Source organism: Gossypium arboreum, chromosome 1 (genome assembly GCF_025698485.1).
Source record: "Gossypium arboreum isolate Shixiya-1 chromosome 1, ASM2569848v2, whole genome shotgun sequence".
Classification (NCBI taxonomy): Eukaryota; Viridiplantae; Streptophyta; class Magnoliopsida; order Malvales; family Malvaceae; genus Gossypium; species Gossypium arboreum.
The window spans coordinates 8,756,798-8,784,495 of NC_069070.1; the positions used below are offsets into that span (position 1 = coordinate 8,756,798).

The 27,698-nt window shown below is 34.1% G+C and overlaps 2 protein-coding genes and 1 long non-coding RNA gene across 3 annotated transcripts; 2 read left to right on the top strand and 1 right to left on the bottom strand.

Annotated features, from left to right (window-relative positions):
• The first annotated feature begins 882 nt into the window (after nt 1-882).
• On the top strand, nt 883-1,681 carry LOC108482273 (uncharacterized). The gene has a single exon (XM_017785399.2). It carries the CDS (start codon nt 883-885, stop codon nt 1,531-1,533), a length of 651 nt encoding a protein of 216 aa, XP_017640888.1. The 3' UTR covers nt 1,534-1,681.
• LOC108481002 (abscisic acid 8'-hydroxylase 2-like) lies at nt 1,362-7,769 on the bottom strand. The gene is made up of 8 exons (XM_017784160.2): nt 7,360-7,769; nt 6,935-7,253; nt 6,690-6,839; nt 6,346-6,600; nt 6,168-6,257; nt 5,899-6,084; nt 5,304-5,422; nt 1,362-4,845 (listed from the first exon to the last, which is right to left on the bottom strand). Exons 1-8 carry the CDS (start codon nt 7,644-7,646, stop codon nt 4,749-4,751), a joined length of 1,503 nt encoding a protein of 500 aa, XP_017639649.1. The 5' UTR covers nt 7,647-7,769; the 3' UTR covers nt 1,362-4,748.
• An 18,312-nt stretch (nt 7,770-26,081) lies between these two features.
• Nucleotides 26,082-27,490, top strand: LOC128292619 (uncharacterized). The gene is made up of 2 exons (XR_008282599.1): nt 26,082-26,217; nt 27,136-27,490. It is a non-coding gene; the product is annotated as an uncharacterized LOC128292619 (long non-coding RNA).
• Nucleotides 27,491-27,698: the final 208 nt, after the last annotated feature.

Consider the following 27,698-nt stretch of genomic DNA (forward strand, 5'->3'; position numbering starts at 1 on the left):
TTATTTTATTTTACTGTGTCCTGTTTAAGTATGAGTTAAATATTTGAGTGTTAAGAAATAATAACATAACAGTTAATTTTAAGTACCATAGATAAATATTATGGAAGAAATAAATTATTTATATAAAGATAAAACATCTGATACATATAGACTCTAAGAATGAAAATAATATTTCAGCCATAAGCCATAAGTAAATGATTTAATAGTTTAATGAAACTAACCTCTATATATTTTAATAAATTTATATAACAAAGTAAATACAAGTTAATAATTTAGGAAGGCCTTGGTTTTTCCTCGAAAGCAAAACGTAGCTTCTATTCTGTGACTTGTCAATGGCTGCTGTGCAGAAGCTTGAAAGAAAATTGGCTTCTCCATATCCTTTTAAATCTTGTTGAAAACCATCCAAGGAAACTGCATCAGTGCTGCTTCACTCTAGTACAGTCCCTTTTGCCTTTGAATTGGAAGGCAACCAAATAGTTTCTTGCAGGTATTTCAACCAACATTTTCGAAGCAAGGGCTTTAATTCTCAGCAGAGCCTTAAACACGTTCAAAACCCTTCAGGTTTCCGTCTTTCACCATCGCGACTTGAGCAAACAACAACCCACTTTTTATATCCTCTCAAATGCTCGTTTTCCACTACTACTAGCTCAGATTCTCATAACCCTTTGCTTAAACCCTTCGAAAACCTTTCCTTTGATTCACTTAAAACAACCCTTTGTGATTTGACGCCTTTAAATATTGTCAAATGGGCTGGTATACTCTCCATTGCAATTGCAGCTACTAAATGGACTGTGAATTTGGTTTTCAACCCTTTCTTTTGGATGTATTTTAGCTGGAGTTGGATGTTCTGGCCGTAGTTTGTAGCTATAGCTCTTGCTGTTTATGGTTTTTATTGTTTTCACAAGCATTCGATTGGTGAAGCAGGCATTAAGCAACTTGCTGTTGTTACTTTCAGTGTTCACTTGGCTAACTCTTGTGCCCCCTGCTTATTTCAATGGCTATCTCGAAGGTTGGCCCTTTGTCTTCTTCTTTGTATACCTTTATTTCTATTTCTTCAATGTTTGTGTAAGAAAACGACTCTATGGAGATTATTATGCTCGTCCACATGATCCTAAGTGGGATGTCAACCCACCGAAATGGTATTGCCTTTTATACTGTGTTGGGGTTATGGTTGGCCATTGGTTTGCTGCATTTGAAGCACTGGATCTGCATCGTATCCCGGGCGACTGGAGCAATGTTGGAGTTTGGATATTGATTGTGGCAACCCTGTTGATTCAATATAGTTCAACAGTGTATCTTGCAAAGTATTCAGAGAAGGTTGTGGTGCCAACTGCCGTTGTACGATTTGGGCCATATAGATGGATTCGGCATCGAATATATGCATCTACGATGCTTTTGTTTGCAAGTTATTGTATTGCACTTAGAGCACCTCTTAGCTTGATATTTGTTGTAGCAGTTTTTTCGATGTATTATGATCAGAAAGCAAAATTGGAGGAGGTTTTAATGGTAGAGACATTCGGGGAGAGTTTGTAGTATGCAAGTAAAGTTAGGTACAAATTCTTACCTTTTGTGTACTAGTTGCAAACATGTATGCAATTGTTAAATTATGCAATGTAATGAAATTGTTTAGACCATTTACGCTTTGGCATTGGGGAAGTGCTAGGCAGTGCTTTTACTGAAATTTTTACTCTGCCTCGTTGATTTTCATATAGGTTGAAGATCTCTTTGTTTATTGAAATATACATATGGACTATACTGACAAATGCTCGTGTCTTTTCCCAAGGCTGCGAGCTCTATGATTTGTATTCATTCTAGACAAACCGCATAGGGCCTCATGACTTCATTTTATATCTTTTGCCAAGTTTTAAACAAATATAGTGATGTCTAGATTGGTGCTTAAGAAGGAAAGCCATCAACACATAGGTGTATCCATAAACAAGGATTTGGGCTTTGGCTAGATCCTTTTGATGTAGAGATTGGAGCCATGCCCATATTTGATGGAGTTGTTCATATTTAAGACTAGAGAATTATCATTGAAGGATATCTAAAACTTTTGTTCATTATTCATGGAACTGGATGAGCTAACTTTTGCAGCTTTAAAATTACAAGAACATGGAATATATAGTTAACAAGTCTGAAAAGTGCTTTAATTTGTAAAGCGCTGAAGTATTGGCTGATAGGATCTTTCTTCCCTGAGCTACCACAATTTTGAGCATTGGACACAACCAAAATAAAGATGTAGGCGTGGATAAGTGGCAACTGGAAACACTAGAAAAGATCAAAATAACAGTGATGACATTCTTGTGAGGTAAAGGCGCTGCTAATGAGTTATGGCAGTAAAGGTCCAGAAAATTATTTATAATGAGTTATGATAAATGGCTGTATGTCTGTATAGAAATGTAGTTTCCTGAATGTTGCACTACAGTTTCTAGAAATGTGTAGTTTTAGTGCCCTACATCTAGGATGTCACTCTATGTAAGTGCTAGGCTTACACTCATTCCCACATATCATCAATTTAGATCCCTTTCTTACTTTCCAGTTTATTACAATGGGGAAAAAGGTTCATTCTAACCATAATGGAATTCTAAACAAATTTTATCCGTTAATGTTTGACGATAGACATTGATGCCTCCTTTCCATGATTGTTGACTAGCTGGCTGTTGGTTTACACTTATTTCCTTATAAGAATGTTGTTCTCAGATCATGTTTGAAGTCAAAAGAACTCTCATCTTTATCTTCCATAGAAATACACACATTGATTCATATAGGGTAAAGAAAAGGGTGAAAAAAAAAATCTGTCCTTATTAACCAAACAAAGCCATTTTGCATTCATGTGAGATGTGTTTGCCTCTTGTTAAACAGAACCCAGCATATAATTGCAGTGTGAGCCTACTTGCTTAGACCCCTCTATATTAATGACTGGTGAGCAACATTCCCATGATTGATGAGGCCTTTGGACCAACACTATGGGACTCGACATCTGGAGAGGGAAAAAAACTCAGAGATTGTACAAGCCACCTTATTCTAGCATGCAGGCCAACTCATTAAGATGTGAAATACATTAGCTTATCCTTGTTTTGCACCATATATTTCTCCATATGCACAGCCAAACACAAGATTGTTGCAATAATTTTTGCTTTAAAGGTGCTCAGAGCTTCTTTCTTCCACAAATGGTGAAGCCACGACTCACTTTCTTACCCTTTTGGATTCTTACGTCTGTCAAAGCTTGCATGCGTTCACCACATTTTACATATGAAAATCCAGTTTCTGCGGTACCATTCTGATTGAAGTGAAAGAGCAAAATCCATGATTGTTGAGATATTTATGTGATTTTTATACGTTCTTATACATAGATGTCATATTTTTCTGTATGGTATGTACATGCATTTTGAACTCCACATGATGAGTAAGATCTGCTAGAACATTGGAAGGGCTTGACTGAACGAGCAATTTTTAGGGTATTCTTCTTCCTCTGTCTTTATATCTTAACCATTAATGGTGGTTCAAATGTTGTTCGAGTTTAATGCTCTGCTTGCATAGCAGCCAAATCCGCAGATGGATTAAAACTGGTTCCGTTATTTGTGGGGTTTGATTTGAAATGAGTACCAATCTGCAATTGCTCTATTGGTATTACATTGGAGGGACATGTCCTCAAGCTATGCTTAGCTAGTGGGTTGTCAGCTACGCCTCATATTTGTTGCTATCTGCGTTGATTGTGGTGGACTCTATCCTGGCCCTCTTTAAGCTGCTTTTATCATTCTTCCTGTATATGAGATGAAAACCAAAATGAATGCTTAAACCAGCTATTGAGAGAAGGCTACCATGTCAAACACCTTGTAAGGATGGAACACTAATCAGCAAAACACACGACATATATTTGGTAATGGATTGGGTTTGGAGGTAGGTTTAAGCTATGAGCACTTCACCTTATGTTCCAAAACACTCTTTATACTTAATTCAGTTCAACCGAGAACTGCTTGCAAGGCAATCTCACATTGTACCATTGTACTGAGTTAAAGATTAATAGGACTTGACAGTTGGTTCTGATAATATCGTGGTATAACAATATCAGTCTCAATGGTACTGAGGGTATCAACCAAGTGCCTTTTGCTTGGGACAAAATTTGGTGTAGTGTTTTCACTAATGATTCATAGTTGAATGGAAATCAATATGAGGAACTTGTGATGTTGGAGATGAAGCAAGTAACTTGCTAAAGTTCATTAGTTCAATGCAGTTTGTGATGAAAATATCTTCCAAGCTGATAAGGCAGAATTGGAGCATGTGGAACACCGACCCTTACATGTTTGAATTTGATCCTTAAAAACGAATGAAATTTGATATTCCACGTTTGAATTTCATTGGGTGTGAACTTTTTTGCAAATTTATTTCAATTAGTTAATTTGAGTTTATTAACCTAAATTAATTAATTTTAAATTTAATTATCTAATTTAATGCTTTTCATAAAAAGAAATTGCTTTCAAACACATTGAAGCAAATACATTTCCTTTTATTTTTTACTTTTTTTTTATACAGCAGATTTACTTTACCTTGAACAAACCAAGGACCAAAAAAAAAAAAAAACCCTTCCTCAAGAAAGCTTTTGAACAATTACAAAAGATTCCCATAGACAAATTAAACAACCAAAATGAGAAAAAAGAAAAACTCAATAGGCTTTTTAGCCCCCCAAAAAAGTTAAATCTTCATTTGAGTCCAAATCCAGAAATGGTGTATTGTTGTGCTCATGGTGCCTATATATTTCTTGGGGTGACCCTTACAGGTAAGCCCTTTTTGGGCACTGGAAAGGGACCATACTGGATTCCATCCTCATCTCCCACAACTTGCCACCTGCAGCCAAACATTCAACCCCAAAAATCCCAATGAAAATGGCAGGTCAAAACTGATATTTAAACTGCAAAATTTATGACTACATTTCTTCAACTTCAAACTTGCCTTTCACTGAAAATACTGACTCACATATTTCAAGTTTTTTTTTTTAATATGACTAAAAGAAACTAAATTAAACATTGGCTTAGAAATCTACCATCTTTAAAGATAAACCGGAAAATTTGAAGTTTAATAGTATTGGTACAAATTAGGACCACTTCCACAGCCCAAGGAACAATACTCCAAGAGGACCACTTTTTGTTTTTCATACACCAGTTAGTCAACAATGAGCAGACAAAACCACTTTAAAAACATAATCTTGTTTTGTACCAATCAACGTGGCTTTATGTTCTTCTTACGTTTTCAAAAACTAAATAATCATTATGTTCTGCAATTGGGAAACTAAAATACAAGTTTACCTGTATTTTGTGGTGAGATGGTGGAGGAGCACCAACATCTCAAGCTTGGCCAGTTCACTGCCTGGACAAGAGTGTACTCCATTCCCAAAGGGCATAAACGTGTTGGGTTTCGGCGGTACCTGCAATAACGCAAACGATAAGATCAAATATCGAACTTCTTGATGTATCCCTTAGCCTGTGAACCCGTAGGCGCAGAGGCACGTCAACGAGACTAAAACTGCAGTGTTACTAGCTACAAAATCAAGTCACGTGGTGTGATACTTTGCAAGATTTGATTGATGGTTTAGATTAGAGGGAAGATTCACAGTAAACAAATGAAAAAGACAGCAGCATGAGATGAACCATTGATAACCTTATATTTCTGCTAAAACTGGATAGTGCCTGACCCACCACTTGGTCGGGGACTCCATTTATACTATTAAAAAATGCCAATGGTACCAAAACAAAACATATATATGATTCAAATATTCCCAATGACAAAAAGAAATAAAGTAAATCTGCTTAGATGTGTAAAATGGGGTCGAATCTAATCTAAAACAATAAAAGATTTAGCTTATTCCATGTCCTATAATTCGAATCGATTATAAAGGCTCACCTCGAATCTCGAAGGGTCAAATTTCTCGGGTTTAGGGAAGAAATCCGCGCAATGATGAATGGTTCTAAAGAGAGGAAGAACCTTCCAACCTTTGGGGATGTAATAGCCTTCAAACTCAACATCTTCCACTGCTTCCCTGAAGGTGAATGACAGAATACTTGCTGTTCTTAATGTCTCTTGAATCACCTGCAACACACTTTAATTAATATGTTTATATGCCACTGTAATTGCTAACATATGAAGAATAAAGTTGGTATGATTTAATGTACCCTGGTAGTCAATGGCATGTGCCTTGTATCATCCCACATAAGCCTGCGATTTGCTTCGATTATTTCTCGTCGAACACCTTCTTGTTCTCTCTGCAAACATATGATTTATAAATGAGAATGAAAAAGATTTGATTGATTTTCATTCAAAGATGATGATCATAAAAAATAGTTTACTTACAGTGACAGCTTCTAGTAAATTTCCATTGTCATGCAAGTATTTTAACAGCCATGTTAGGACACTTGCAGTGGTATCATGAGCAGCAAAGATTACACCAATTACATTATCTGCAATCTGGGAATCACTGAGTTGATCAACCTTTTGGTTTTGGTCACCCAATAGAACACCCAGCAACCCTCCTCCACCACCTTGTTTCTCATTTTCTCTTCTTTCTTTTATCAATCTTCTCAGGGTCTCATTCAACAGCTTCCTAGCCTTTTCAAAAGTGAAACAATATGAACTTATTATTCACTCAAACAAAATGGTCTAAGTGTGTCTATATATGTATGCGTATATGTAAGTACCTTCATTGCTTTATTGAAAGGAGTTCCTGGAAGATCTAAAGGCATGGAATTGTAACCCTTTTCAAGGCATTGATAGAGCTGCTTGATTCCGTTGATTTCCTTGTCTTGTTTATGGCCAAAGGCAGAAATCATTGCCACATCAAAAGCATACTAAAGAACAAAACACAAAAGAAAGAACCCTTGTTTAAGGTTATTGATGTATGTGCAGTGAAGGGTAAAAATGGTTAACAAAAACTGACACATACTCTCTTCATTTCTTGCAAGGTGTTAAGAGTGGTGTTTTCCCAAGCTGGTAGGAATTTAAGAACAATCTGCTCAATCTCAGAAACTGAACCTCGAATTGCAGAGGGTAAAAAAGAGGCCTGAACCAGCTTCTTCAGCCTTGAATGGTAAGGACCTTGATGGAAGAATATGGCCTCAGGCCCTATCATCTTCTCCTTGCTTGGTGGATAAGTTGGTTTGAAAAGATGAGCCTTTGTGACCAACACAATCTTAGCTGCATCAGGGCTTGAAATCATCACACAGGGGCATCCTAATATGTGGCTTTTGAATATATCTCCATACCTAAACAATCAAAAAAAAAAAAAAAAAAAAGGCAACAACCCAAATTTAGTTACAATTTGTAATATTACATCATTAGCTTTGACCTTTTTAGGTACAACTTGTATACCTTTTTTGGCGGTTGGCAAAGAAAGAATTGGGATTCTCTTTGTAAAGCTTGAGAGTTTCACCAATATAAGGCCAACCCATGGAACCAGGTGGCAGGGGTTTGTCCTTGGGGTGCCGCCATTGATGAACTGACAACAACAACAGCAGCATCACCACCACCAAAACCACCATCAAATAAAACAAAACAATTGGTGTAATGAGAAAGGGAAGGTGACAACCATAGAAAGCTGTGAAAGTTGGTAGAAAAGTGTGGGGTGGTAGTGGCAATGAGGGGAAAAGGAGTTGCATGGTGACAATTCAAGTGTAAGGGGGATTCAAAGAGAGAAATGGGGAACAGAGGGGTAAATTACTTTGAAGAATGGGATGAATGGAGGGATATATATAGCATTGAAAGGGGAAGGGGTTTTTTTTTTTTGGGGGGGGGGCTTGTTTGATGACAGGCGTCACCATGTTTTTGGGAACACCTTGCTTGAAGGTCTTTCATTTTTATTTTGGTTCTTTATTTTTTTTTTCCTAGGTAGATCTTTCCTACCTTATACTGTATTTTTCTGGTCATTAATCATATGGCCCTCCACTTCTGTTTATTCTTTGAGTTTCTATTATTTTTTAGTTAGGTTAAATTTGTTACTATGAATTTATAATTTTTTATGTGGACGGGAAAGGAAAGTTTTTTTTTTTTTACAATATTAGAGGTAGAGATTAAAATTATATGGATTAAATCCGTGTTACCTATTTAATAAAAACTTTAATTATTACTTTATACAAATCAAAACAATGAAGAATAGATGTTTTATTTTGAGATTCAAGGTAAAGTATAGAATTAGTCACTTAGCGTGTTTCTATTTTGGCTACCAACCATAAAAATTTCAATTTAGTTATTAAGTTTAAAATAAAATGTTTTAGATAATTTCTATTTTGGTCATTTATATTTTAGATCATTTATATTTTAATCACTCTTCGTTAAATGGTTAACTGAAGTAGTATATGGCATTTTCTAACTAGTATAATAATTCATTTAGTCCTCAATACTTATACATTCTATCAATTTGATCTTAATTTTAAATAATTCAATAAATTTAACCATCCACATTTACAAATTCTATCAATTTGATCCTCAAATACATATAATTAAATATAATTATTATATTTAAACAGATATAATTACATCTTGATAAAATTATATGTAAAATTGTGATTTTGATAAACCAAAAACTCGAACTCCCAAAACTCAAGAATTTGTGATTTTTATAAACTTCATTAATGATTATACTAATAGCATTCTCAATAGAAGAACCCAAATTTTTCTATGAAACCTAACAAATAATTAACAGCTAAAAATAAAAACAAAAAAGTTTCCTACAAGCCTTTTTCAAATAATCACCTTTTACATTCTTTTCAACTTAAAAATCATGTAATAATCTGCACCTATCTTTATGCATAAAATTTATTGTAAAATTTATCTTCGTCTAAGGAGAGAGGAAGCGTTGCAAACAAATAAATAGGATGTGAAGATTGGACTATATTCGATAACACTAAGCACAACTATAGGTGGTGGCTGATAAGGTGGAGAAAATAAGATCTGATTAACAATAAGGCTAAACAAAGAAATAAGTTAAGAGAATTTTAAAGAGAGCTTTGAGAGTTAAGATTCCTAAGTGTCAAAAGTTCTTTCACTAGTTGTGGAAAGCTCATATTTATAGTGTTTCAAGAATAGGAGTTACAAAGCTAGCAATTCATGAAAATAACAACTAGTATTTTTCAGTTACAAAGGCATTAATGGTTCTTCTTTTTTTTTTTTTTTATAAAAGGATCTTGTTAGTGATGCTGATAATAAGTAGTGAACAAGAGTTCAATATGTTTTTGGAAGAAAGGAGAAGCATTCATCGTTATAAGAAAAGGTTAAGAGGAAAACTCTTAACTACTTCCATATCTAATCCACCAAGCGAAGCTCTCTGGAGCATCTTAAGAGTAAAGATAATCCAAGAACCCTGTCATATTCTGAGGTTACTTCCACTTCTTCTATTTTGGTGAAGCGGTACCATGTGAAACATCTTTCATGGAACATCTCTTGAAACGCAAAATAATATTTGTTTCTTGGATTAGAGTTATTTCTTAATAATGATTACTTTGACTTGTTCCAAGCATGAATTATTCTTAACATAGTTGTTTTCAATGTAGAGGTGGCTCCAAACAAGGGTTGTTATGTGATGATGTTTTTCTTGGTAAAGCTTGTTCTGAATAATGACTCTTTCGAAAAAACACAATTGTTCTAAATACAAGTTGTTTCAAATAATGGTTGTTCTAAAGATGGTTATTTCTGAAACATCATTATTCCAAACAAGAGTTGTTCTCAACAGGAGTTGTTCTCAAGTAATAACTACACTGGATGAAAGTTGTTCTAACTAAAGCCCTATTCCGGACATAACCATTCTTGAATAACAATTGTTTTGAACAAAAACTATTCTAAACAAGAGTTGTTGCTCCGAAAGAAATATTAAGTGAAATGACGATATAGTTGATCCATGCTTGGTAGCATAATTTATTGAAATATAATATTATTTATCTCGAGGAAAAGATAAAATTTTAGTAGCCAAAATTGAATATCTACAAACTCTTTAACTATATTTGTCTTCTCACTTTGGTATCTAATTTTTTTTTCCACATTGACACCTGAATTATCAATTTTGTCCCAATTTACCCTAATAATAAATGGTTTCCAATAAGAATAATAAATGGTTTCCAATAAGAATAATATTCTTATTGGATGCAAGTAAGTTTTGGGGTAAAATGAGATGAAAATGGTAGTTAAGGTACCAATGTAGAAAAAAAATAAGTATAAAAAAGACAACGAGTATAATTCAATAACAAATTGTGAATAAAGCCATGGTCTTCTAACTAACATTGGACAAGAAAATTATCTTCGATGTAGTAGGTTTTGCACCGGTTTTGACCTATTGGTCGATACGTTCCATTCCAATAGAAAACTAGAATAACCAATCATTGTTTCACACAAGTGAAAATTTTGGTATGTGCCACTTGTACCATCTTGTTCAATCCAATTTTGATCGTACTAATTGAAACATTATGCACCGTTTAGTACATGAATAATATTAAAATTATATAAAATTATTAATTTTTACCATTTCTAGTAATAAATAATAAAAACATTAACTTTCATTGTTAAACTTCTTAACTTTATACTTGAAAATTTAAAATTTAAAATTTAATAAATAATAAAAGAAACAAAGCTTCAAGTGTATGTTTTTTATGGAAATTCCATGTTATATATTTAGCATGAGTATGATTTTATTGTGAATAATTTTACTTTTTTTCTTTTAATATTTTGAAACTGTTGAATGATGAATTTTATTTTTGATGTTTATTAGTAAGTATTTTATATAAAGGTAAATTATCAAAATAGTTACTTTTGTTTACTTCATATTATATTTTAGATACTTATGTTTGAAATGTTACATTTTAGTCACATTAACGTGTTGTAACATTTTAGTCATTGAGCCGTTAATTATCGTTAATAGTATAACGGTAAGCTAACGTGACACATTAAATTTGTTGGGAAATGTGCCCATATTGTAGTAACCATGTAATTATTTTCTATTTATTTGAATAATGAATAAATAAATAAGTTAATTTCACATTTCACTATTATGTCTTTTGTATTTATATCTTTTATATTTTGCATGCATAGCAAAATTGTGACAAGCAAATATTAGCTTATTAATTGTCTAAAATTTAAACTGAAGATAAGGGACATTGTAAAGAACGTTTACATTGCGAGAAAAATAACTTACTTCAGTAGATAATCTAAATGAGTCCGTAATCCTATAAAAGAATCAAAATGAACATTTGATTCAAATACTGAGAGGGATTATTATGTTGTCTACAATTCCAATTAGGGAGATGGCTAGTCTTGGCTATTAGAGCAGTTAACTCAACGAGCAGAGACATAGATGTATTCATTGGTAGAATGATACATTGGACTAGACTCAAGATGAATTAATTCTGAATCCGTTTGTGAATTAATTCATCTGTGACGTTCATAGTGTGATTTACCTAAACCCTGGGTTAGTCACTGACCATGCGTATGCAACTCATGTGCTTTGATATAAGTGGAGGCTTATGCTCTAAAGATGATCGAGCCCATTGCCGGTATGTTAGGTATATGACTTGTGTATGGTATGACTTTACTAGCAACAATGAAATTCATAACTCAATTAAAGAGTTAATGATATCCTCTCATTGGCATTGTGTAGATTGATAAATATGGAACGTGGCTACAGGTTGCTTGTTCTCAAACAAGCAATTTATCACAGTCATTTGTTGATAATGATCATATTAATCATTAAGAAGACACAATGGTGATAGTAAGGGAAAATAAGATTGTATTGAGTGAACAAATTTAACTTAAAGGAATCAATGATATCATATGAAGGTAACACACAAATGACGAGGTCATTGGACAAAGTAGTTGGATGAATTGCTTTCGTAAAGAGTATACAATAAGGAGTTTTCAATTATAGTACTTCTTATGGACTGACTCCATAATTAAGTAATTGCGAATTATCGGAACGATTGTAACAACCCAATTTTAGTGAAATCGAAACAATGGTCTCGGGATCACAAATCCAAGCCAAAAAATAAAATTTATTTTTATTTTATTATATGGCCTGTATTATGATAGACATGTCATGTGAAAATTTTGATAAGAAAATATTATCTATTAAGTGTTTAATTACAAGAAGGACCAAATCGTATAAAATCCAAAAGTTGGATTCTAGTAGCTAGAAAGATCAAATAGCTATGAAATTCAAAACTTAAGGTCCTTATATGGTAATTAGGCCATTAATAAAAGCATGTAGATTTTTTGGTATGATTCACCCTTGAAAAATTTTAAAAAGTGTAGGGACTAAATTGGAATTCAATTAAATTAATTAATTAAAAAGATGATAAAAAAATTATCATCTTATTTTTCTCATCTTCTTCACCAAATAATTCATGGAAACTCTAGGAGAGAGAGAAGAAACTTTCGTGGCTAAATTGGGTAAGTATTCAAGCCTTGTTTTTAGTAATTTTGATATTTTTGAAATCGGGATAGTAAAATCTATCTATTTGGGGGATTAATTTGAAAAGTTGTCAAAGCATGGAAAATGGGTCATGGATTTATATGCTTAAAAATTGAAATTTATGGTAGAAAATGAAAGGTTGTTGATAGATAAACAACTTTTACAAAGTGATTTTTGATGAAAACATGATTTAGGGACTAAAATGCAAAATTTTAAAATTTATGAAAAATTTTGAATTTTTTTGAATGCATGTGCTGTAAATTTTGTAATGGGATTTTGGTTAGGCTTGGAATAGGGAGTAAATTGCACAAGTTTCATTTTCCGAGCCTAGGGACGCAATGAGAATTTATGGAAAAGTTAGGGGCAAAATGGTAATTTTACCTAGGATAAAAAGTGATTCCACTTGAATATAAAATATGATAAATTTATGTCAAATTTACTCGTATAGATCTGGATAGACCAAATTTGGAGTTAGAATGAGGAAAAAAGGAAAAGTTGGATTAGTAGATTATTCGTACACGAACAACCGTCGAGGTAAGTTCGTGTAACTAAATTGTGTTTATTTACATGCTTGCATTGATTGTGTTTATGTAAATTGTATAAATGTTATAAATATGTGAAAATGATTACATATTCGATTAAGCCCGATAAATGAAAATGTTTGAATTAAATGATAATGCCCGATAGAGGTTAAAGGATAAATGATGAGAATGTTACTTATATGCTTGAAATGAATGTGGAATGTGTTTATTTGAATTATATGAATGTTGTGGATATATGAAATAATCACATGCCCGATAATGCTTGAAAAATTTTTAAATCCCGGTTGAATAAAATGGAAATTCGATGGATATGTGATTTCTCAAAATGAATAAGGTCCTGCATTTGTTGCTGACGGGATTTAGCTAGGACGAGTAATCCTATTGACTTTATCATAAAAAAGGATTTAGCCCGGACGTGTAATTCTGATATGAGTCCTCTCGAGCACATGTTATAGATTGGATTTAGCCCGGACGGGTAATCCAGATCAAGCTCCTTAGATCATATGTCATAAAAAGGATTTAGCTTGGACTGGAAATCCTGTTGTATACATGTGTGGCTCGAGAGTGTACTCTCTGATATAGTACCTTATAGGTACCATTGAATATGAATTGAAGAATCCTGATTTGTACACCGTGAATGTACTACCTGTGTATCCATCAATATTTTAGATAAATTCAACGAGTAAAAGTTCTTGACATAAGAAGATATGAATAAGAAATGAGTTATTACACATATCGGCCTGGAATACATGAAAATGACGATACATGATAATTGATTTATGAAAATATGAAATGACAATATTGTACGTGGAATTTATTTGATGAGTATGTATATCCTTGATTATAGACTTATACACCTTGAGTGTACTAATAGTGACCTTGATATTCTGATTAATATGAGGAAAGTTCTGATATGAAATGGTCTGAACTTGAAATGAGTTAGTATGAAATTATACTTGTAATAATGAGATAATTTATGCATGTTGAATGAATACATGTTGAGGAAAGCATATGTGCTTGGAATATTGATTGTTGTTTAGCCCATATATGTTTTGATGTTATTATGGATTATATGACTAATAAGGGCAATGAGGATGTGTGTAGGGTTTGAGGTCAAATTGATTGAATATGCCTTACATAGTTACCTCAAAATAGAATGAATGGTAAGTTAGGTACCATGTTATACGAACTTACTAAGCATTATATCCTTATTTAGTTTTATTTCCTTGTTTTATAGTAGATCGGAAGCTCGACGGAGATCACTCACATTATCCATCGGCCCATGTCGGTACAGTATGGTAAATCAATTATGGTTGTAATGGCATGTATAGGATATATTAACCATATTAGCATGTAATGTAAATGATGCTTGTAATCTAGCCATTGGAATGGCTAATAATGGTTTGTTTAAATATACTTATAATGTCAAACTATGGTAGCTACATATATGTTAAATGGTTGATCAAATCATGTTTAATACATAGATTGAACTAAGGTAAGATTGTAAACACGTATGCATGAAATGATATGCCATGATGAATGATGGAATTTGCTTGATTTGAATGCTTGGAATGGTTGGATTGTACTTGGTATGTTTTGGTAAATGGTGATTTTGGGTGAGAAATGAAGCTAGGAATGGTTTTATTTTGTCTACACGGGTGTGTGTCTAGACCGTGTGTGACACACGGTCGGGTACATGGGCATGTAGTTAGGCCATATGTCCCCTGCACCTTAATTTTTAAGAAACTAAATGCTCAGATTTGAGCGTATGGGAAGAGATACGGGCGTGTGTCTCAACCGTGTGTGCTACACGACCTAGAACACTGGCGTGTCTTAGCCGTGTGAAAACTGCACCTAAATTTTGAAAATTAAATTGCCACACGGCCTAGCACACGGGCTTGTGACTTGGCCGTGTGACTTCAATTTCTTCATGCCTTAAAAGTCAGAGAGTTACACGGGTTAGGGACACGGGTGTGTGTAGTACACAGCCTGACCACACGAGCGTGTCCCTAGACCGCATGGGCGTGTGAGCCCTACAACCTTGGAAAATTTTTAAAATGTTGCGAAAAATTCTTAGAGGTTCTGATTAAGTCCCGACTCGTTTCAAATGCTTGTATTGGACCTCGAGGGTCCAATTAAGGGACGTTTTGAATTATTTCGATACATGAATAGTAATTAACTTGAAATATATGCAAATGTCCTGAAAATTTTGGTAATGCTTTGTAACCCTGTTCCGGCGACGGATACAGGTTAGGGGTGTTATAACGATGCTTTTAGACATAATTGCATTCACTAGAGCCCAGTTATATATGTTCGACTGGTCCCTCCACTAGCTTTACAAAAGTTCGATCGAACTGCATTTGAATCAGAAGAAAATTTTACGCCTTTGGGAATAATTTGATTGAGTCGATTTATTTGATGTGGAATTAAATTAAGTGGTCATTAGAATTGTTCAACAAAAGAATTTGATTAAAAATTTTATTAAAAAATTAATTAGGAAAATCTAAGTGATTTTTGGAAAGATTAAGTTTGATCAAGCAAAATTAAATTAATCAAATTAATTAAAATTAATATGAGATTTTTTAAAATTAATTTTCAAGTCAAACAATTGGTCCAATGGGTAATTGAACTTGAAAATTGGACCTGATATCGTAAATTGGGCTAGGGAGTCCAAAACAAACCAAGACCCAAAAATTGGTTGAACTAGGCCCAATATGTGAAATCGGGTCAACGATCCAACCGGTGCTAGACTGGACCGATCGGGTCATTATTGACCTGGACTAAATCGATAGCAATTGAACCAGCTCGAGGTGCCATAAAGGTGTCGCACCTGCATCACTAAACACAGGATGTCGGTGGCTACGACAGCGACATCCCGATGGCCGGTGATGGTTGGTCATCGGTGGTTGAGCAGTGGAAGAGTTACACTCTTACTAGGACTCTACTAGAGAATTTGATTTCAGATTAATTATTCCAAAAATAATATTATTTTAATAGTTTAATATTAAATTTAATTTAATACTTATTTTAATAGTATTTTATTATTTCAATATTAAAGTGAATATATTAATATTAAGTTAAATTTAATGTTTATCTTGTAGATAAACATTCTATTATTTTAATAAGAGTTAATATTAAATTTAATCTAATATTTATATTAATTTAATATTAAAATGATTAAGTTTAATAATAGTTGAACTCTCTAAACTCTCCTTATATAAAAGAGCCTTGGGTCATTATTTACACACACTTGAATTCAAGAGAAAGTTGTAGAAGAGATTATTCTAAAAATTTATTGATATATTTTTTTTTATTTATAACTTGACCCAAAAGTTTAGAGAAATTGAAACCCCATTGGTTTTGTGAAAAATTTTATAACTTGAAGCGAACCCACACTTGGCAGATATGAGCTTGAGGATAACCAAGAAGATACTCGGTCGAAACGTTCATCCTAGACAAATAAAAAATGTACAATTTTAATTAAATGTTTATTATTTTAGATATCACAACCAAGATCTTGTTTTGGGAAAAAAAAGTTTAAAATTCTGGTTTTTCCCGAAATTTACTTTCCGCTGTGTTTTCCAAACCCGTTTTTCTAACAAAATCATCATTTCAAACAAAAATTTTAAGTTAAATTATATAATTGGTCCCAATATTTCTTCATTTTGAGCAATTTAAAATTTTTTTCTTTTATATTTTTTTAACTTTTTTTCTTTATTTTCCATTATCTTCTTCTCCTTCTTCCTTTGTTTTCCTCCTTTCTCCATCTCTTTTAACCTAGTTTTTTTTTATGTTTTTCATTTGTTAGAACTAGTCCCTATATTTTTATTTTTTGAACAATTTAATTTTTATTTTCCTTTTCTTCTTCTCCTTTAGTTTTAACAAATGAAAATATAGAAAACCTATATTAAAGAGATGAAGAAAAGAGAAAACAAAGAATAAAGCAGAAGAATAAAGAAAAAAAATTAACTACCTTGATTATCCTATAGTATTAATTAAACTTTAAACTAGGTATATTTGACTCTACTTTTGGTCGATATTTAGGCTTACCAATTAAACTTTAACCTCACTTGAAGAGTTTTTCTTATGCTTATCAATGCAAGTTTGACTAATATAAAAACAATACAATTATAAGTATAAGAACTAAAATTATAGATACAAATATATGCTAGATCAATTATAATGTAGAATTTAATCAATACAATATATATTGGACAAAGAATAAAGCAAAAGCAGGGGCGGCATCGTGGGTGTTGGTTAAGGCCCGCCCCTTAAAAATGTAAAATTTTATTTTTAGCCTTTTAAATTTGACAAGATTTTAATTTAGTATATAACCTTTTCAAAATGATAAATTTTTATTTAATCTTTTAAAAATTATAAGTATATAACTACTGAAATGGTGAAATTTCATTTTAGTTTTCAAAAAAATATACAACTTAAATTCAACACTAGAAAATTTATTGTGACTTTGCTCCTAAGCAAAAGTTGAATTAATTTAGAAAGAACTAGACAAAATTCACGTATGGTGGGAGAGAGACCCATATATTACAAATGTGAATTTGTGAGACTTGAACAACTCTTATGACTTGAGGCCTCACTCTTTTTTAATAGTGTCATAGCCTTGTCGAAAACCTTGATCATAAAATTAAAAACTCTACGAGCAGAATTGATAGATCATTATATGTTTTTGTATTATATTGATAGATTATTATATCTAAACAAGTTACTTTTTTAGAGGAAAAATACTTCTCTGAAGCTAAAAATTAGCTCAAATGTACTTTTTTTCTAGAAATTGAAAATTTTAACTTCTTCTTTAGAGTATTTTTTTCCCTAAAAGCACTTTGGAGAAACATTCTTAAACTATTATTTTGGGCTCCAACTCAATTGATGCTTAGCCAATTAAATTGTGGCTTCTTTTTTTTTTAAACAATTTCATTATAAATTTTAATTATATATATTATTTTTGATACAATGTCTATAATTACCCATAATCCTCTTCAACCCGTAAATATAGAGATAATAAGTTTCACTGCACTTAAACCCACCTCATTTTTCATTAGTAATAAATTCATACTAATAGAGTTAACACTTAATCGAGAATTGTTTATTAGTTTAAAAGAAATTATAACAATATAAATGTGATAATACTCGATGAAGAAGCCACGTGGAGTTATTGAAATCCACAAAAAAAATAAGAACAACCTGAAACTCCGTCAGCGGGCGTCGTCAGAGCTTGGCCCATAGCTAACGCCGAGGGTGCCGGGGCGGAAGCAGACGGGACTTGGGCCTCACACGTGTCGCATCCTAGCTCACTACGTGTAGTATCCGTACTTTGTCAGGCAGCTTAAAAAGGAGTTTGTGGGCCCCACCCCCTCTTCATTTCTCTCTTTAATTTTTGCTATTTTTGGCAAAATCAAATTAAGAGACCTGTTTTACCCAACTTTGGCCACGAAAGAAAAAAAAAATTAATATAACTTAAACAAATAGGCGGTGTTTAATAAAAGAAAGGAAAAGGGGTTATTATGTAAGTGTCGAAATGGCAACAAATGGATGGTTAACCTTAGCTTGCTGCTTTGGGAAAGTTGCATGAAGAGGATGATACCAAAATTTTCTTTTTGCAGTAGCGCTCCATGCGCCTAAAACCCACACCTTTTTTCTCAAACCTGTACGTGTAGCAGTGGAATTGCTGTTCAAATATATCAATCATTGGGTGAATGCCATCTTTGAGTGGATCTCTCCCTAACATCACCCTTTTTTTTGTTTTCTATATACAACTTTACCATCTTTTGTTTGATATGACAAAAAGTTTGATACTACTTGAGGGATGCTTTCTTTTTTCCTAAAAAGAAATCATTTAATACATAATTTATATTTAACTAGTTTATATTCTGATGCCTCGATCAGTTGTGTATATTAAATTTATAATATAAATTATAAATTAATTTTGATATGATTTATATAGATATGACTTTTAAAAATATTTTATGAATTTATCGATTGAGTTATATAATTTAATTGGCATGAGTATTGTTGTTAATACAGAAAGATGTAGGTTTGAGTTATCCTCCTATTTATGAGTTGGAGAGGGGTTATGAATAGTTATAGGTATTGTATAAAAAAAAAAGCAAATATGATCATATCCTATAATGAGATAATTTTAAAAAAAATTATTTTATAAATTTGAATTTAATTAAGAATATGTTTTCATTTGTTAAAATAGAATGTCAATAATGGCAATGTATCGCAAAAGAAAGAAAGAAAAATAGAGCACACAAATTTTACGTAAAAATCCTTTCGAGAAAAAATCACGGGTAGAGAAAAATAAAATTTATTATGTCGAATTCAAATGATTATAAGGAGTATAGATTGCGTCTATTTATAGGTTTAGAAAACCTTATTCTAATCAACATCTAATAGAAGTAATATAGTAAGATTGAAACAACTTATTCAAATTAATATCAAATAGAAGAAGTAAACTTCTATACGGATTCTTTTTGTGCAACCTCTACTGTACCATAAGGGTCAACCCCAGTCCAGTATCTTGCTTATTGGAGATCCACGATGGTGAAGGCCGAGAACTATATTTTATTTTAATAAGAATTTGAGTTACAACTCTAACATCATTAATTAATTCTAAAAAGTGATGAAAACGTAAAAATTTCGATCCAAAGTTAACCCATAAAAATTGTAAAAAGAACATAATTCTGATCTTCAGAAAATCAATGATTTGATTTTTTTCCAATTAAGTTTTGAAACTTTGTATCTGTAACGCCCCAATTTTCGGGAATCCTGTGAATGTTGGCATAGGTTTAATTATGTTAGTGGGCCTCTAGATGGCCCAAGCTTAAGATAGAACCCGGTAATTTTAGTTAATTTTTGTTCCATAAGAAAAAAGGGGTGAAATTATGAAATAGGACCTACGTGAAAATATTTGAAAATGCTATAGGCTAAATTGAAATGGCCAAATAAATAGGAGTGCAAAATAGGAGGATTTGCATGACAAACCTCCCATTTTACATGAAGTGGCTAACCATCATGTTGTTGTAGACAAAATGTACACTTGATATCCATAATTTATGGTACAAATTGATACAAATTGATAATAGGTTAGGTAAATGTTTCATGATAATAGGTTAGGTAAATGTTCCATGATAATAGGTTAGGTAAATGTTCCATGATAATGGGTTAGGTAAATGTTTCATGATAATGGGTTAGGTAAATGTTTCATGATAAGAATATCATGTCTTTTGTATTAAAGAATTAAATGGATGAAATATGAAGTTTTATTAAAAGAAAAGGGGTGAAAAGAACAAAGTTTTGTCCATCTTTGTTCATCATAGCTGAAAGTTAGAGAAGAGAAAGGAGGGAGAAAGCTCTTGAGTATTCGGTCATTAGGAGGAGGAAAATTGAAGGTAAGTTCTTGGTACCTTGCTTCTATTTTGAGGTTCATGAGTTCTTCTTGATTCTACCTTAACTCTTGAAGTATATTTTGATTTTTAGTTGTGTTGTGAGCATTTGGTCATGAATTAAAATGAAGGAAATGGTTGTTGTTTCATGTTCTTTTGATGAAAAATGGAAGATATGTGAAGTTGAGCCAAACAAATGAGCATGCATGTGCCTTAGATGCTAAAGGGAAAAATCGGCTAAAATGTTGTGCTTTGAAATGATGAAATGGAGATTATGCTTAAATAAAAATCATAGATATATGATGATTGATTGGTGATATACATGTTTAAATAACATGCATGCAAGATAGGTGTATGAAAGAGTGATTTGGTAATAAATCTGCTTGGGACAGCAGCAGTAACGTGACTTTGGAAAATCACCATAAATAGTGGGAGATGAATTCGAAGCTGAATAAATTATGTAATTAAAGCTTATTGAGTCTAGTTTCTAATGAAATAAACAAGAACATATTTTGAATTCTGTACAATGAGAAATTTGATTCGTAATGAAGAGTGGTCAGATTAGTCAAACAGTGAAACATGGGAAACTTTGAGAAAAATCTGGTATTGATTGGCTAAACCAAAAATTCTGAAAATTTTATGGATAGAAGATATATGAGTCTATTTTAAGGGAAAATTAACGGCACTTGATTTGGAGTTTCGTAGCTCCAGTTATAAATGATTTAGTGACTGTTGCTCAGGAAGACAGCTTGCAGTGAAATTATGATTATGTGGTAAACATTGACAAAAATTTGTTAATGAGTTGCTTATTGATTTCTTATAAGCTTACTATGATCTGTAGGTGTGGTTGGCCGAATATTGTAAGGGGTTAATACGTAGTTCGTATTTGAATAGTTAGATTAACGTGTTAGTAATCCAATTGTAGGCAGTTCGTGTGTGGATCTCGTCAGCATATCGTCGGAAACAGGTGTGTAACTAACACCCTCTTTCTTAGTCTAGATCGGCAACAACCGAAATGCCGAAAACTGGTGTTTTGTAGATTTGCGAGTGTGCGAATGCTCGTGAGGTAAATCGATTAATGTTTTTGGTAAGCTGCAATGTTTGGACTGCAAAGTGCATGATTTCTATGCCCTCGATATTTTTGGGCTTAATGGGCCAAAATTGAATGATGGGCCAACTGCCCAATTCGGTAAGAACCCTCGGTACGTGATTCTGTTAGTACGTGAAAAGTAGGAATATGCATGAAAAACTCTAAAATAGATAAATTACTGAAATACCTTTAAAAGTGGAAAATTTACAGTTTTACCCCTAGTAGATAAATTACCAAATACCCCTAGGGTTAAATTGACCTAAATGCATGTTTGATCGTTGTTATTTACGCATGCCATGTTGTTATTATCTGATGCATGGGATTGGGATATTGACGGAGGAAGTATGAAAGTGGCTTGTCCACGCATCTTGGAGGCTTTGCCTCAATTTATTGTTAATCGAGCAAAGCAAGGTCAAGAATCGTGGAGTGTTAAATGGGTGGGTTGAGCTATTCCCACATGGAGTGTATGGCTGGTACGGGTGGAGTGTAGTGGTTGGTGGGTTGAGTAGTCTCCCAAATGGGCTTGCATATGTTATTGATGTTGCATGTATTTTGAAATGGGCCTATGGGCCATATGTTATCTGAATAAGGGCTAAGGCCCGCTTTATTGTAATCAAAAGGGCTCGCCCAAGACCATCATTACTGAATGGGCTTAGGCCCAATGGGCTTGAGCTGACTTGGACTTTGAATGGGTTTTCCTTACACACCGAGTTTCCCCAAACTCACCCCTTTTATTTTCATCCACGCAGAAATCCCCAACCATAGTGGGCTTGAGTCGTGAGGGAATTCTGAGTGGCCACCCGCTCGAAAGTTTGATTTTCTTCGTGAACTGGACATCCTTTTAATTACGTTTGAGGTTTTGGGCTTTTAAATGTAATAAGGCCGCTTATTTATTTTTGATAGTTTTATATGTTTTATTAAGATAGGTAATATTTATATTTGATTGTTGAAATTGGATAGCTTTAAGGCGCTTTTCAAAAACAAAGAATTGTTTTCAAAATAACACAAAACAAGCAAAGCTTCCGCAATGAAGATATTTTCCAAAGTTAATCACTTTTCATAAAAATGACTTAATCAAATCGGTTTCCTAGAAATATACATGACGTTAAGGTATGGCAATGGTGGTTTGCATGTCTAGGATTGGATCCGAAGGGAGTTTGGTACTTAAGCAGTCCGATGGACTCACCTCCTCTTTTCCGGTTTCCTACCTGGTGCACAGCTTCCATTCACTTTAACCCTTAATGAATTAATCTTTTGAACATCAAGTACGATTTTCTGGACTTAGAATGAATTTTTTTTTTATGTTTTTGATGTGGCATGCCGGATCCGGCCATAACTTCTGGGCCGGGTTTGGGGTGCTACATTTAGTGGTATCAGAGCCTAGGTTGCAACAACTTGGCTGTGGAATGGGTTTACAAAATTTAGATCTTCGAAAACAAAAATTTTATAAAGATTACGAAAAATACAGTTTTCAAAATTTAGATCTTTAGAAGGTGGCATTCCGAATCTCCGGCTCAAGCCTGTAAGTATTACTCTGAACTCTTCTGAATATTTTTCTGACTTATCTATCTGTACTGAAATCCTGCTAGGATACTCTAGATAGGATGATACTGAAACCATAAGAAAATCTGATAAGAGATTGAAATCGTAGCTAGACTTCGATTCGCAAAACAAACTCGAACTCATCATCGATTCATAAAACATCCGTAATAAACACCGGAATATTAATTGATGTATAAAATTCGTAATCAAGATAATACGATATGAGTACAAGAGCTACTCGTGGAAAAGGCCGTGGACGTGGCGAGGAAGGGCTCGAGCGATATCTTCGTCTTGAGACATATGCCGACGGCAGATGCACCAGATACCACCGCAACAAAGGTAGAGTCTCATGATCATGCGGTGCGAGGATAATTCCTATCACAGGCAATGCTTCGTGTTCGGAAAGGGTTGCTTGAGCAAGTTCGAACAACGAAATTGTGGATCTATTTCGAATGACTTCAGACTAACGGAACGGAGATCTTTAAGGACGATGTTCGGTATAGCCCCGAATGTGGCGGAATATTGGTTGGAGGCCACAGAACGGATTATGGACGACTTGGACTACTCTGAGGAGATTGTGAGTGGGGTATCTGTACTAAGTCCCTTGGGTCACTCGGTTAGGGTAGACAAACTGTATAGGGATGTACCCTTAAAAACTCAAGGTAAGATTTTCCCTGGAGATCTGATGGAGTTACCGTTCAGAGAGTTTGATCTCATTTTGGGAATGGACTGGCTTGTTAAGTATAAAGCGACTCTGGATTGTGCTGCTAAACAAATGGTGTTAAGAACTACAAAGAATGAGGAGGTTATGGTGATAGGTGAGAGAAGGGATTATTTGTCCAATGTGGTATCGGCATTAAAAGCCGAAAAGTGGATTCAGAAAAGTTGTGAGGCTTAATTGGTATTTGTAAGTCAGTCGGAAGAGGAGGGACTGACAGTGGATAAGGTTAGGACCGTAAAGGAGTTCCAAGATGTTTTTCCGGATAAGCTTCCAAGATTGCCTCCGAATCGAGAAGTTGAGTTTAAAATAGACTTGTTGCCTGGAATGGCACCTGTGTCTATCGCACCGTATAGGATGGCACCGAAGGAGTTAGTAGAGTTAAATGCTCAAATTCAAGAGTTGTGGGATAGGGGCTTCATTAGGCCAAGCGTGTCTCCATGGGGAGCACCGGTGCTATTCGTGAAGAAGAAGGATGGTACAATGCGGATGTGCATTGATTATCGCCAGTTGAACAAACTGACGATTAAAAATAAGTATCCACTGCCAAGGATTGATGATTTATTTGACCAACTTAGAGGAGCTTCGGTATTTTCCAAGATCGACCTTCGATCTGGATATCATCGGTTAAGGGTTAAGGAGGCAGATATCTAAAAGATGCCATTCAGGACTCGGTATGGTCATTACGAGTTTCTGGTTATGCCATTTGGACTAACGAACGCTCCTGCAGCATTTATGGATCTGATGAATCGTGTGTTCCAACCATTTTTGGATCAGTTCGTAGTCGTCTTTATTGACGATATCCTGGTATATTCTGAAAATGAAACGAAACATGATGAACATCTCCGTATAGTGCTGTAAGTATTAAGGGAGAAGGAACTCTTTACGAAGTTCAGCAAGTGTGAATTTTGGTTGAGGGAGGTAACCTTCTTAGGACATGTGGTCTCTGCTGAGGGGATTAAGGTGGACCCTCGAAAAATTGAAGCGATTTTGGAGTGGAAGCCGCCTAGGTCAGTGTCAGAAATACGGAGTTTTCTAGGACTGGCAGGATACTACAGAAGGTTTGTGGAAGGTTTTTCTGTGATAGCAGCACCTCTGACAAAACACATAAGGAAAGGAGTATCGTTTGTATAGACTAAGAAACAGCAGGAAGCTTTTGAGAAGTTGAAGAAAGTTCTGACTGAAGCACTTGTGTTAATTCAAATGAGTCTGGGAATGATTTTATCAGGTACAAGGACGCATCACACGTGGGTTTGGGCTGCGTGTTAATGCAAGAGGGTAAGGTGGTTGCATATGCATTACGACAGCTTAAGCCTCATGAGGGGAACTATCCGACTCATGATTTAGAGCTAGCAGTAGTGATCTTCGCATTGAAAATCTGGAGACATTACTTATATGAAGAAAAGTGTATTATATAGACTGACCATAAGAGTCTTAAGTATTTGTTGACTCAGAAGGAGCTGAACCTTAGGCAAAGGAGATGGATTGAGTTGCTTAAGGATTATGACTGTTCGATCGAGTATCACCCAAGCAAGGCTAATGTGGTAGCCGATGCTCTAAGTCGTAGAGTCAGATCGATCCGAGAGCAATGTTTGCTCGTCTCGAGTCTCATAATGATGGAAGTCTGTTGGCTGAGTTGCAAGTGAGGCCAACCTGGGTGGATCAGATTAAGGAAAAATAGTTGAACGATGAGTCTTTGGTCGCTCGTTTTCAACAAGTTAAGGAATGGGAAACTTCTGAGTTTGGGAGCCAGAAGAGACGATGCAACAACAATGTCCTCATCTGTTTGGATTAGGTAAATTTCGAGGACGAAATTTCTTTAAGGAGGGTAGAGTTGTAACGCCCCAATTTTCGGAATCTCGTGAATGTTGGCATAGGTTTAATTATGTTAGTGGGCCTCTAGATGGCCCAAGCTTAAGATAGAACCCGGTAATTTTAGTTAATTTTTGTTCCATAAGAAAAAGGGTGAAATTATGAAATAGGACCTACGTGAAAATGTTTGAAAATGCTATAGGCTAAATTGAAATGGCCAAATAAATAGGAGTGCAAAATAGGAGGATTTGCATGACAAACCTCCCATTTTACATGAAGTGGCTAACCATCATGTTGTTGTAGACAAAATGTACACTTGATATCCATAATTTATGGTACAAATTGATACAAATTGATAATAGGTTAGGTAAATGTTTCATGATAATAGGTTAGGTAAATGTTCCATGATAATAGGTTAGGTAAATGTTCCATGATAATGGGTTAGGTAAATGTTTCATGATAATGGGTTAGGTAAATGTTTCATGATAAGAATATCATGTCTTTTGTATTAAAGAATTAAATGGATGAAATATGAAGTTTTATTAAAAGAAAAGGGTGAAAAGAACAAAGTTTTGTCCATCTTTGTTCATCATAGCTGAAAGTTAGAGAAGAGAAAGGAGGGGAGAAAGCTCTTGAGTATTCGGTCATTAGGAGGAGGAAAATTGAAGGTAAGTTCTTGGTACCTTGCTTCTATTTTGAGGTTCATGAGTTCTTCTTGATTCTACCTTAACTCTTGAAGTATATTTTGATTTTAGTTGTGTTGTGAGCATTTGGTCATGAATTAAAATGAAGGAAATGGTTGTTGTTTCATGTTCTTTTGATGAAAAATGGAAGATATGTGAAGTTGAGCCAAACAAATGAGCATGCATGTGCCTTAGATGCTAAAGGGAAAAATCGGCTAAAATGTTGTGCTTTGAAATGATGAAATGGAGATTATGCTTAAGTAAAAATCATAGATATGTGATGATTGATTGGTGATATACATGTTTAAATAACATGCATGCAAGATAGGTGTATGAAAGAGTGATTTGGTAATAAATCTGCTTGGGACAGCAGCAGTAACGTGACTTTGGAAAATCACCATAAATTGTGGGAGATGAATTCGAAGCTGAATAAATTATGTAATTAAAGCTTATTGAGTCTAGTTTCTAATGAAATAAACAAGAACATATTTTGAATTCTGTACAATGAGAAATTTGATTCGTAATGAAGAGTGGTCAGATTAGTCAAATAGTGAAACATGGGAAACTTTGAGAAAAATCTGGTATTGATTGGCTAAACCAAAAATTCTGAAAATTTTATGGATAGAAGATATATGAGTCTATTTTAAGGGAAAATTAACGGCACTTGATTTGGAGTTTCGTAACTCCAGTTATAAATGATTTAGTGACTGTTGCTCAGGAAGACAGCTTGCAGTGAAATTATGATTATGTGGTAAACATTGACAAAAATTTGTTAATGAGTTGCTTATTGATTTCTTATAAGCTTACTATGATCTGTAGGTGTGGTTGGCCGAATATTGTAAGGGGTTAATACGTAGTTCGTATTTGAATAGTTAGATTAACGTGTTAGTAATCCAATTGTAGGCAGTTCGTGTGTGGATCTCGTCAACATATCATCGGAAACAGGTGTGTAACTAACACCCTCTTTCTTAGTCTAGATCGGCAAAAGCCGAAATGCCGAAAACTGGTATTTTGTAGATTTGCGAGTGTGCGAATGCTCGTGAGGTAAATCGATTAATGTTTTTGGTAAGCTGCAATGTTTGGACTGCAAAGTGCATGATTTCTATGCCCTCGATATTTTTGGGCTTAATGGGCCAAAATTGGAATGATGGGCCAACGGGCCCAATTCGGTAAGAACCCTCGGTACGTGATTCTGTTAGTACGTGAAAAGTAGGAATATGCATGAAAAACTCTAAAATAGATAAATTACTGAAATACCTTTAAAAGTGGAAAATTTACAGTTTTACCCCTAGTAGATAAATTACCGAAATACCCCTAGGGTTAAATTGACCTAAATGCATGTTTGATCGTTGTTATTTACGCATGCCATGTTGTTATTATCTGATGCATGGGATTGGGATATTGACGGAGGAAGTACGAAAGTGGCTTGTCCACGATCTTGGAGGCTTTGCCTCAATTCTATCGAT